General features: G+C 35.9%; 1 protein-coding gene across 1 annotated transcript in view; it reads left to right on the top strand.

Moving 5' to 3' along the window:
• Window positions 1–13,939, top strand: part of LOC108713997 (cytochrome P450 2J6) — a 34,738-nt gene that overhangs the window by 18,106 nt on the left and 2,693 nt on the right. The window contains exons 6-8 of the mRNA XM_018257805.2: window positions 9,696–9,843; window positions 10,178–10,365; window positions 10,818–10,959. Of these exons, the coding sequence (XP_018113294.1) occupies window positions 9,696–9,843; window positions 10,178–10,365; window positions 10,818–10,959 (478 nt within the window). The remainder of the gene's footprint in view (window positions 1–9,695; window positions 9,844–10,177; window positions 10,366–10,817; window positions 10,960–13,939) is intronic.

Below are 13,939 nucleotides of genomic sequence, written 5' to 3'. Positions count from 1 at the left end.
TATGTCACAGAATATATAACTGCCATGATCTGTGTTTTTAAAGCATGCAAGTAATTTCATTAGCACAGATAGAGTTGCTAAGCTCTGTCGTCAACTTTAAACCAAGAGCCACCATGGTATCCTGTACATGGCATGCTAATTGAGTTACTGGGTATTTTATTAATAAAAGTCTGTTTGCTTAAATAATTGCATTTGGTGTGGATTTCACCATATATTATGGTTTTAATGGCTAGATATGTTTAAAATAAGACTATAGACACTTTAAGCACCCATGGACCAAAACACCCTTGGAAGTCAAAGTCCAGCTCATGAGCCTCCATTTGGGCCAACCTGACAAGTAATTTGTGTTAAAACATTAATGCCAGCTAAACTTTTTTCTTGAAGTGCAGAGCTGCTGCCTTCCTAATAGTTGCATTTTTAGTTTTATAAATGTATTGGCAGATAGCCAGTTGGGCTTTGGAACATATGAATTGGCCAAACACTATGTCTATATTTATGTAAACTGCATGATTAATTTACTGATTTACGTAACAGTGATGTGCGACTTTGGCCACCAAACAGTCTAAAACATAAAAGGGCAGAGATTCTTCTAGTCAGGATAAGATTTTTCTGGTTGAGTTTTTAAATGGGAAAACTCAAATTTTTAGAGGAATTTTTTTTTTAGAGATTTATTATACTCCAAAGCTGCTAAAAATCTGAATCCAAAAATACTCCTGTGGAGGTCATGTAGAGGTCAATGGCAGATGTCCCTGAAGTTGTTTCTTGACATCATGATCCACGCTGGTTAAATAATCTGATAAATTCGAGTTGGCATGTCGACAATTCAATAAAGTCGAGAACTGATGCAAGAATTTGTTGCAATGTTTTTTCTCACCGACTTTTTTGAGAAGAATTATTGATAAATGAGTTCAATTCGTGGATGGGAGTTAGGTCAACTTTGTTTTAATAAAAAAGAGATATATTCAAGTTTTAGTAAATACCCTCTTAGAGTGACTAGCACACATAGTTGCTGCAGATTTTTTAACTTTAGCTAATATACATAAATATAGTAAATAAAGCAGAGAAATGGAGTTCTAACATTTACATATAATTGATTTTGATTGATACATAAGCCTGTGAGACTGCCTTAATTGTTGTCCTGCAACCAACTTTACAGATATTTACAATACTATGTAAATACTCCTATCTGCTACTCCCATGAGCCCCTATGTTTGCATAACGATCCTGCAAGTAAAATCCATATGTGGAACATGGATTCACAGCATCATTATTTCTGAATGTTATCAGTGCAAGAATTAATGCTTTCTGAGTCAATGTTCAATTATAGCTAATTAAATCAAACAACTGAATTTGCAATTTCTTGATGCAGTATGTGTGATAAGAGGAAATGTGAGAGCTTTAGCAGAGGCATGCTAATTTGGGTTATGTAATAAAAGTGCCATGTGTACGGTGTACCTACAGCATCCAGTCAGCGGGTAGCATTTACTGTTCAACGAAAAAAGAAAAAGATGCGGTTCCCATCGGAGCTCACCCGGATCAGCTGTGTCTATCCAGTCGCAGCCTTTACGAGACGCTGGTTACTTCGTACAGGTATCCACTACAGAATTCATCACACTCTCGCGTTTTCGGCGCAGATCCTGGACATCACTTGGACAACAGTGTTAGATGCAAAATTCAGGCTTTATTTCATCATACACACAGGTAAGGGTTTAGGCGGTGGGTATGCACGCTGACTTACGCGTTTCTTGCCGGATCCACCGGCACTTCTTCAGAGTCAGTGAGTATCACATAACTCTAGACTTAAATAGCAACAGTGACTGACATCAGTGCTCAAAAATACAGGTGCATTCAAATTCCATTAGTGATTAATACTTATTATTCATATATCGTTTGAAATAGTGGTAACACGATTAAAAAATTAAAAGTTTAAAAATTACTTGACATAACCATGCTTTTCATATTATTTATACAATAAACTGAAACAAACAGCAATGGAAATGTATGTCATATTGTGGTGATTAATTTAAATAGTCAAATCAAATATTTGTTATATAAACGTGTTTTTTACAAAGCCTTATATTAAACAAACCATTGTGTTCGTATCTGTACTTTAAAGTGAGCGTATAAAATCATTAAATAGATGTAAATGAGAAAATTCTTTAAAACCATATGTATTCTCTTTAGAGGACTGGTTATGAATTCATGTTCAATTATATCAATTCATGTATCGTTTTAATCAGTGTATATTGTAACATTCTTTTTTTTGTTTATAACCAGTTGCAACTTTTTAACCATTGCTTTTTGTCTAATGTCATCTTTTGAGCAGGAACAATATAGTAAAAATTATTATTTTTGGTTATATTTTAAATTGATCAATTCAGTATTCAATTTCAATTAATTCATTCATTTTCATATATCAATTTCAATTTATGTACTGATCTGATTATGCTTATTGTATATAATTTTTGCAAATTGATAACACAGACAGGCTCTTATATTATTTAACCTTTTATATATAATTAATTTGATTAATTCATCTCTCCTTTCCTATTTGCTATGTCATATGTCATTTGGTTTTCAATCTTTAATCGTCTAAATTAAATACTTTATCAACTTATGTCAATTGAAAATGCTATATGTCATTAGGATTATATAAAAAATGGTTGTAGATATTGGAAAAACTTCAATTTCATAATTTTGTCTCATTCCATAGAAAATGTCTTCACATACTGATGTAACTGAATAGTAATGGCTGTGATAGGAAATATAAATAAATATTGATGTTAAATGAAATTGCAAGACATGTAATCATCTTAAGAAATACTTTATATCTGCTTCTTTGTTAAGACCCTTTGGTTTGACAGTGTTCAATGTCAAAATCCAATAAAATTCTCTCTTAGATAGTATACCCTCTATGTCTCCTTTTCTCTTACCAAGTCTGATCGCCTCTATCACTTGGAAGGTTACATAATGTTCCATCGCTTGGTGTTTATCTATTACATGTTCGGCTGCTGCAGATGAAATGTCTCTCCTATTAATGCACGCTAAATGCTCTAAAACTCAGTCTTTGAATCTCCTAGTAGTTTTACCTACATACTGTTGTCCACACTTACATGTGGCTAAATATATCACATTAATGGTTCTACAGTTGGCATACATCCTGTTCTTATAAGATTTTTGTGTATTCGTACTTTTGAACTGATCTGATCTATTAATGAAACGACAGCATTTACATACATTGGCTCCACATTTGTAAGTACCCAGGATCTTCATCCAATTCACATTACCCTCTTTCAGGCCCGGACTGGGAATCTGTGGGATCGGGTAATTGCCCGAAGGGCCGCTGCATTTACAGTTAAAATGGGCTGCTTCTTGTTTGTGAAGAACTGTAGTGATTATCGCGGGCTGGTAGAGACTGCACGCTGTCCCTGTGCTTCTCCCTACACAGACGTACTAAGCAGCCCCTTCATTCCTCCCTCCTCCTATGACTGGCCGTGACACCACGCCCCCGCATTTTTCCAGCAGACGGGTTGAGAAGCTAATCAGCAAAAGAGAGTTTGTGTCCTCGTTCTTTGGAATAAGAAGCTCCGGGGAGAGGTAGAGGGTGTGAGAGAGAGGGGGGGGGGATGTGTGTGTCATTAAATCTAGCTTATTATTGGAAGCTGTTATATTGATTAATATAACTAAAGTATATATAAGAACATGGTTTTAAGACAACAAGATGAGCTGTGCTGTCTGTGCCTAAAAGGGGTGCAGTCCTATTGTTTTCTAAAGATTTCCATACATGCAAGGATATATTTTAGCCATTTGATCAAATTTGGCTTGAGCACCCAAATATCGCTGCATCTGTGGGTGATTCATAAAGCAGCTTGTACAGACTTTTCTGAATTCCCACCAGATCTCAGTCAGTTTGTCAAGAAAGTACAACCTAATCTACTGGCACCTCTTCTTCTCAACATGTACAGGAGGCATTGACAGATCTTCCTACTTTCAATTCCTCTTGTTTGGGCCATCGGGCAAATAGGCAGATCTAACGCTATTTGCATTCCTTCTATTGACTGCAACTCTTTGCGATTTTCTTAATCTCCTGCTGTGCATTTTCCTGGGTGTTTCACCAAATGAATTACCATTCAGATCTACATAAGTAACTTCTGTACATTGCAGAGTTTCCGCTATAGTTATATATTGCTTTAGATTAGAATCATGTAAAGTAGTTCCCCAACAACTGGAGTAATGCTGTATGGACATATGTTTAGGAAACACTTGGGCATGTCACATGAATCATTCTGACCATTGTGGTAAAAGCTTTTGTTTGCATGTGCTCACTTTCCATTAAAATAATTGGGAACTCCTCCACCTATGACAGAACACTATGGGCCTTATTTATCAAAGTCCAGATTTTTCTGAATCATATCAGGGACAAACATAAAAAAATACAAATTGTAGTTTTTTTCCAGCCTTCCTTCCCAAAAAGCCCAAATTTTTCAGACTATGGGGCAAATTTACTAACGGGCGAATTTTCGCCAGCGTCAGCTTCGCACCCATCGCGCCACTTTGCCAAGGGCAAATGCACTACAAATACTCTAATTCACTAAAATGCAAAGTTTTGTTCGGGCGTCGAACAATGGCGACTTTTCTCTAGCGTTGCAGTTATTTTGAGGATCATTTTTATCTTCATACATGGAGGGTGATCAGACCTACAAGGTGGACACCAAGAGCATTGTGTGTTTACATGTGGGCTGCTTTGATTTTTTTTGCCCGGGCTGCTTTTTACTCCCAGTCCGGCTCTGCCCTCTTTGTTAATATCTGGTAACATACTTGGTGCTAGTTTATCTCTTAAATTAAGACTACGTCTGTATACTATCTGTGGTTTCTTCAGAAGAAACCACAGATAGTATACAGACGTAGTCTTAATTTAAGAGATAAACTAGCACCAAGTATGTTACCAGATATTAACAAAGAGGGTAATGTGAATTGGATGAAGATCCTGGGTACTTACAAATGTGGAGCCAATGTATGTAAATGCTGTCGTTTCATTAATAGATCAGATCAGTTCAAAAGTACGAATACACAAAAATCTTATAAGAACAGGATGTATGCCAACTGTAGAACCATGAATGTGATATATTTAGCCACATGTAAGTGTGGACAACAGTATGTAGGTAAAACTAATAGGAGATTCAAAGACCGAGTTTTAGAGCATTTAGCGTGCATTAATAGGAGATACATTTCATCTGCAGTAGCCGAACATGTAATAGATAAACACAAAGCGATGGAACATTATGTAACCTTCCAAGTGATAGAGGCGATCAGACTTGGTAAGAGAAAAGGAGACATAGAGGGTATACTATCTAAGAGAGAATTTTATTGGATTTTGACATTGAACATTGTCAAACCAAAGGGTCTTAACAAAGAAGCAGATATAAAGTATTTCTTAAGATGATTACATGTCTTGCAATTTCATTTAACATCAATATTTATTTATATTTCCTATCACAGCCATTACTATTCAGTTACATCAGTATGTGAAGAAATTTTCTATGGAATGAGACAAAATTATGAAATTGAAGTTTTTCCAATATCTACAACCATTTTTTATATAATCCTAATGACATATAGCATTTTCAATTGACATAAGTTGATAAAGTATTTAATTTAGACGATTAAAGATTGAAAACCAAATGACATATGACATAGCAAATAGGATAGGAGAGATGAATTAATCAAATTAATTATATATAAAAGGTTAAATAATATAAGAGCATGTCTGTGTTATCAATTTGCAAAAATTATATACAATAAGCATAATCAGATCAGTACATAAATTGAAATTGATATATGAAAATGAATGAATTAATTGAAATTGAATACTGAATTGATCAATTTAAAATATAACCAAAAATAATAATTTTTACTATATTGTTCCTGCTCAAAAGATGACATTTGACAAAAAGCAATGGTTAAAAAGTTGCAACTGGTTATAAACAAAAAAAAGAATGTTACAATATACACTGATTAAAACGATACATGAATTGATATAATTGAACATGAATTCATAACCAGTCCTCTAAAGAGAATACATATGATTTTAAAGAATTTTCTCATTTACATCTATTTAATGATTTTATACGCTCACTTTAAAGTACAGATACGAACACAATGGTTTGTTTAATATAAGGCTTTGTAAAAAACACGTTTATATAACAAATATTTGATTTGACTATTTAAATTAATTACCACAATATGACATACATTTCCATTGCTGTTTGTTTCAGTTTATTGTATAAATAATATGAAAAGCATGGTTATGTCAAGTAATTTTTAAACTTTTAATTTTTTAATCGTGTTACCACTATTTCAAACGATATATGAATAATAAGTATTAATCACTAATGGAATTTGAATGCACCTGTATTTTTGAGCACTGATGTCAGTCACTGTTGCTATTTAAGTCTAGAGTCATGTGATACTCACTGACTCTGAGGAAGTGCCGGTGGATCCGGCAAGAAACGCGTAAGTCAGCGTGCATACCCACCGCCTAAACCCTTACCTTTGTGTATGATGAAATAAAGCCTGAATTTTGCATCTAACACTGTTGTCCGAGTGATGTCCAGGATCTGCGCCGAAAACGCGAGAGTGTGATGAATTCAGCATTTACTGTTCACCTGTTTAAAAGCAACCATCTTTTTGGTTGCTATTGACTACTGCATCTACAGACTGTGCATTCAATTACATATGTGTGGTGTTTATACAAATGGCCTGCAGGTGTCACTGTCTACATGAGTTACTGTGCATACTTCCTGTCAGCTTAAAAGTGAAAGTTACTGTTGTGTAATGCCTGCCTGACTCTGCTAATAAAGCACTGTTATACTCACTCTACTCATCCTCGGATACCCAAAACATAACAAATGGTGACAAGGATGTCTCTTCTACCTCTGCAGAAGCCTGCAGCTTTTCTTACAAACCCTGGTGAGCGTACTATACCTTTTAATGCTTGGATCCGTATGTTTGAAAATTACATTATTGCTGCTGACCAAGGGGAGATTTCTGCTGCTAGAAAGCGCACTTTACTTATTCACTGCCTGGGAGCAGAGGGACAGCGTATATTTTATACATCACCATTACCTGATGATACTTATGAAACTGCTCTTACTGCTATAAAGAACTTTTTCCTGCCAAGAGTAAATGTGGTTGCTGAAGATATAAATTCCGCCAACGTGGACAGCGTAATGGCGAATCCACAGAACAATTTGTAGTAGCTTTGAGAGAGCTGGTTGTTACCTGTGACTTTGGGAAACTAACAGATGAAATGCTAAGAGACCAAATAGTGAAACAGCTAATCGTGAACAGTCCAGCGCTAGCTTTATTTGATCCTGCACTACCCACTATAGTTACTACAGATGCTTCAGACTATGGTTTTGGTGCAGTTCTCACATAGATCCATGCTGATCATACAGAGAAAACTGTTGCATTTGCATCAAGAACACTTACAGAGACAGAGCGTAAGTATTCCACTGTTGAAAAAGAAGCTCTAGCATGTGTTTGGGCAACAGAAAAATGGAGAACCTACCTATGGGGTAGAGAATTTACCTTGATGCACTGATCATAGACCTTTAACTACACTGCTTACAACAAAGGGACTAGGAAGAGCTGGAATGCGTATAGCTAGATGGTCAGCAAGGCTACTGAATTTCAACTACAAAATGCAATACAAACCAGGCTTGAAAAATTTTACTGCTGATTGTTTGTCACGTTTACCTTTACCTGCAGCTTCTGATACACTGGATGAGGACATAGAAGTTGTAGCATTGACTGATTTACTATCATCTGCAGTTACAGCTGCTGATTTTAAGCAAGCTTGCCTCACATGTCCAATTCAAGTAAAACTACGGGACATCTTAAAAATGGCAAAATGCTGAGAAGAAACTCAGTCCTGATCTTCAACCTTACTACAGGATTAGACACAAACTGTCCTTAGTAGATGGCTATGTTGTCTGTGGAGCTCATCATTTACTGGTACCAGAGACCTTGCGAGAAAAGCTCATAAACTTGCACATGAGAGTCATCAAGAAATTGTACGTACAAAACAAAGACTACAAGAACTATACTGGATGCTGATGTGGTAACTGCCATTCATTCTTGAGTTACTTTTCAGGATCATGACAAAACAGCTATCAAACATACGCCACCACTTCAGCCAGTACCATTCCCTGATTCAGCATGGGAAAAACTTGCTTTTGATATTGTCGGTCCTTTTGCAGATGCTCCTATAGATTGTAGATTTGCTATAACCTTGATAGACTATTACAGTAAATGGCCTGAAATTGCATCTGTTTCTCATATAACATCAGCTACAGTAATAACATTTCTGTCTACAGTCTTCGGCAGAGAATGTAATCCAAAGGAGTTAATATCAGACAACGGACCACAGTTTGTCTCATATGAGTTTGAATTTTTTGAGAGAGAGGAATATTGTGCATAGGAAATCTTCAGTGTATTACCCACAAGCAAATGGAGAAATCGAGCGATTCAACCGAAGTCTGAAAGAAGCATTACAGACAGCAAATCTTACTGGGGAATCTTGGAAAGTATTTACAACAGAGTTCCTACATAACTACAGAGCAACGTGCCATGCAACAACCCAATTATTACATGGCAGACAGATGTGCACTAAGTTACATGTTGCAGACATCAAACTTCCACGAAGTACTGTGCCTACAAAATCATCTACTGCTGACATTGTGAAACATCAACAAGCCAAATGCAATACTGACAGAAAATATTGTGCAAGAGAAGTGCACTTTCAGCCTGGATCTTTAGTCAGAATTAAGAAACCAGGAACACTGAAACAAGGACAATCTAAATTTACTACACCACTTGAAGTGAGACACCAGCGAGGACCATACACAGATGAACTGTCTGATGGACACATATGGAATGCAAGTTGTCTTGCTCCTGTTAGATATGACTTTGGAGAAGCTCCATTTGATGAAGGACTTTCCTACTCCTGATGTCAACTGCCTGACAAAAGTGAAACTATAAGGCATATTGAGAGAATCAGAAAACTACCTGCATGGACCAATGACTATGTGATGTGAAGAATGTATATTATTGCTTTAAGATGCATTGTTGTTGTTTATTATAGTTGTCCAAATGCTTTCCTACTATAGGGGGAATTTGTGGTGTTTATACAAATGGCCTGCAGGTGTCACTGTCTACATGAGTTACTGTGCATACTTCCTGTCATCTTAAAAGTGAAAGTTACTGTTGTGTAATGCCTGCATGACTCTGCTAATAAAGCACTGTTATACTCTACTCATCCTCGGATACCCAAAACATAACAATATGGGAGAACTATTTATAAAAAGTCGGATTTTAGAGGTTTGAGGTTTTTGTAAATGTCATGACATTTATTAAAAGTTCAGAATAAAAAAAGTACAAAAAGAAATGTACACTGAATGATGCACTAAAAAAGGAATATCTCGAAAACCTCGATTTCTTAGAGCTTTTTTTTAAAAAAATAGTAAAACCACCACTTTTTTGAGATTTATGGAAAAAAATGAAATGTTATTGTTAGTAAACGGGCCCATATGGGATTTGACTTAAAACAGTAGGGGAGACAATGGGTTGCAGAGGTTCCACACTAAGAAGAAATTACACCTGTTTTGTTTTATTCCTTTCTCATTTACATTCAGGAACAAGCAGATGATAGCAGCAAGACTACATTCAGTCAGGAAAGTCTGTTATATTGTGTGACAGATCTGTTTGTGGCTGGGACAGAAACCACATCTGCCAGCCTGCAGTGGTGTCTCCTTTACATGATAATGTTCCCAGAAATCCAAGGTACAATCTATTCATATTATGTTATTTTTAATTTGGATGTGAGCAAACTGATTTGCCAAACCAGGACTGCCTAGGTAAAATGGGCTAGTTTGAATAAGTGACATGGAAGCATTGGCATTGCTGCCATTTTGATCATGTCACTGATCTGCTTCCAGTAGAAGGTGTATGAAAAGATACCTCAGTATGCAATTATCTTAGCAAATTACCTTTTAGTTCAAACAGTTGAATCTTGTGGAGGTCAAAATACGGTAATTCTTCAACAAACGTTCAATTGTCAGGGCATGTAGTCTCCATGGCTGAACTGCTTGATAAGATTTATTTACATTTGTTCCAGAGAAGTGTCGTGAGGAAATTGACAGAGTTCTTGGCACAAGAGATCACCTGGACTATGAAGACAGAGAGAGCATGGCATATACACAGGCTGTTCTGCAAGAGGTGCAGCGCTTTGCCTCAGTTGTACCTTTGGGAGTACCCCATGCAACTATAAAAGATGTGCAGCTAAATGATTTTACCATTCCAAAGGTGGGTGCTACCATAGATCAAAACACAAAATACTATGCCTTAACTTAAGTACACTGCATTTACAAAATGTATTTGTTACATATATGTTTAAATTCTGTGTTTCAAACTGTGTTTTCTAATATAAGCCATGTAGGCCAAGCTGCTGACTCTCTAAACTGTTTAAGGATACTGTAAGAACAATTATACCCAATGGGGAGTGCTCCCCACCTTCTCCAGTGAAGTATATGCTTACTGTACTTGTCCTTTAACATTAAAGAGAGAAAAATTAAGTTAATTCATTTTTATAACCTGAATTTTAGAAAAAAAAGTGTCCCGATGAAAAAGTCATAATTTTTAATATAATAGAAGTGATCCTATTTTAAATTCATTAATATGGATGTTCTTTCACCTTTTGCCCATTTGATAAGATTTAAGTGAAAAGACTGACTAGTTATCTCTATATCTCTTTCCAGGGAACATTCATAATCACAGACTTGTCTTCAGTTCATTATGATGAGACACACTGGAAATACCCACATGAGTTTAATCCAGAAAACTTCTTGAACGAGGATGGGGAGCTTCTGAAAACTGAATACTTCCTACCTTTCTCTGCAGGTAAACCCTCCTTTTATCAGTCATCTTATTAACTGCATGGATCCAGAGTTTTTAGTTAAATTAAAGTTTGGCAAAGGATTAAACGTACAATTCCTAATAATCCTTTTCTAAATTTTAATAAAACTGTAAATTAAAAGCTTCTTTGTTTTATGAGGGTGTTGAAATTTCCTTGGAAGATGGCTAGCTGCCTGTAAACATTCTCTCCCCATAGACTGTTCAGGTCACATTGTTACCTTAAGAGATAATCTACTGCATGGTATTGTAGAATTCAGTAATTACAATGCTGAGAGCACTAGTTCTATTGTTAGCAGGAGTCTTCACAACAATTTACAGCCATTTTCCAAGAATCTTTTCGCTGCAGAATGCAGAAGCTGTGAAAAAAATACTAGCAAGTTATGGACTTGGTTAAAAATATATATTAAAATGAATAAAAGTAACTATAAATAGCATGAAGAAAATCACAAGATGTATTCAACCTTTATTACTATATTGAATAACGTAATATAAAAGTGCATATTTGCAATTTTTACATATTGCAGTGGAAATACACAACATGCCTTTTTCCTGTGGACATAGCTGGTGGTTAAAGGACTGATGTACTGGAAAAATCCTGCTGAATTGTTCCTAGGGAATATCTAGGATGCATTTCTATCAATTGAGCTGGCTAGTGCTTCAGTAACATGCATATTAATGTGTAAGTAAAGCTTGTCATAAACAAATTTAAGCTGCCGACTTGGCCCTGTCAGACCGAGTTAGTCAGCAGCTTCTCTGACAGTGTTTGAGGATAGAGCCAGACTTCCTTGGGTGTAGGTCTGTGCTATAAAGAATAGCATGCACACTCTGCTTATGAAAATGCTCTTGAAGAGCACAGTCATTGTAATATTATTTATATTACATTTCATGGTTTGTACAAGATTTTAGTAACATGACATTCTTCAGAGATTAACAAATTGGTTCAAGTCTCCATTGAGGTCCTAAACATTCAGCCATCTTTTTAAGAATATCTAATCTCACCCTAATAATCTTCAAGGATACCAAATATACATTATCCCCCAATCTCAGTTACTGGTATTCAGGCTAGAATATTCAACACACTGACCCGTGGCCCACAGTTGAGAAACCACTGTTCTAGAGCATCTAAATTATGACAGAACTTACTATTTAAATGTACAGATCCAGTGACTCCGTGATCCCTAGTGCTCAAAATGTGTGCAAATATGCCATAGAATAATACATAGCAGGAACACTTGCACACTAGGTTCAGGTTCTTAGGTTAAGATTTCCAGATCAGAAAATTCTGTAAATCCCCAAGTGTCCCTGAGACAGCTTTAACCATATTGTGCAAATGTAAGTCATGGAAATATCTTAGTGTAATGACCAGGGGCAACAGTGTTTGAAATAGGGACCAAAGAGATGAAACAAAGCTGAGGCAGGATCCATGCTTGCAAACTGAAATAAGTTTTATTGGAGCACAGGTAGATAATAAGGCAGGAAACTAGGCTAAATAAAACAAACAAGGCAAAGGCAGAATTAATCAGAAGAAGGCTGCACTCCCCTAGTGTAAAACTTTTAAAAAAAAATTTTATCACTAGCTGTGACTTCCTCAGGGGAAAACAATGATTGTTTCTCCCTGAGGAAGTCATAGCGAGTGATGAAACAAGTTGGGCCATATGAACTTATTTTAAAGGATTACACTAGGGAAGTGTGTCCTTCTGGTGATTTATTTTATACACACTATTCGGTTAGACCACCCATTTTGAAGTGGCAGCACCCCTAAGAACTATTGCAGCGGAATCATTATCAGGATCACCAATTGCATATTGGATGTCTGGGATTCCTTGTGTTTTTATTATCCCTTATTAATTCTATAACCTTTACCTCCCCCTTAATATAATTGTTATTTAAAGGTGGGAGTAAGCAAGCTAAAGTTAACAGGCAAGGTAAAGGCTATATTGCTAGCTTTAGTAGCACAGAGACAATGCCAGCAAAACTCAGAAAACAAGGCCCTCAGCTCAAGACCAACAGCAACCTGTATATTACACCCAATTATACCAAATATATTTTCCTATTAAGGTATAGTTTCAGGTTATTGTCATTTAGCTGTTGTCATCTGGTGTCACAATATAATAATTAAGGGCTATAACTATAGACATTTGTAGTTTGCCCCAGGTTAAGGCATTTCCATGAGTCAACAAATAAAATAGTCATTAACTGAACCACCTTATAGACAGGCTGAGGCAGGATACACCTGGAATCCATTGAACTCACTGATTACCCAGTGTTATTCATACTTTCACTTCTTATGTTGAACAAAGCCCCTTTATACAGTACTAGCAGACTCAAAATTTGATGATATCGTTAAAGATATACTGGGGGTTTGCAAGGAACCATTTCTCTCCACAAACTTGTTGTCCTGTATGTTGTTTATTTTCAAGAACTGCATTGAAAGAACACTGTCTTATGCAAATATAAAAACCCTCAATAACTACAGCCCAGATATACAGATATCTCTAATTTATGATAGTAGAGAAAATAGGACACCCTTTATTGCATTCATATTTTAAAAATAAAATTGAGCTCCTCAACCCAAAAATTGTAGCAATACTATCATATAATCTTCTGGTTTCCTCCAAAGACCAATGATGCAATCTACTAATAGAAATGTAATGTCAAATTATCTTCAAAGGCATAGTGACACCTTCCTGGTAAAATCTGAAACTTTTTAATAATAAAAAAAGGGGTGGCTCGCTTTTAAATTAACTTTTAGTATGTTATATAGTGGCTAATGGTAAGCAACTTTCCTATTGCCTTTTAGACCCCATCTTAAAACAAAAGAGGTTACATATGTATTGCTATCACTAATATTTATCAAGGGTCAAACTTTGGATTGAAAAAACTTTGAAATTCGAATTCAAAAAGACCGAAATTAAGTCGAAGTTTTTTTTGGTCAAATTGGTCAGTTTTGTTTGAATAGGTCCGT

The sequence above is a fragment of the Xenopus laevis genome, chromosome 4L (genome assembly GCF_017654675.1).
Source record: "Xenopus laevis strain J_2021 chromosome 4L, Xenopus_laevis_v10.1, whole genome shotgun sequence".
Taxonomy (NCBI): domain Eukaryota; kingdom Metazoa; phylum Chordata; class Amphibia; order Anura; family Pipidae; genus Xenopus; species Xenopus laevis.
The sequence above is the reverse complement of the archived record's forward strand: the minus strand, read 5'-3'. Positions and strand labels throughout refer to the sequence as shown.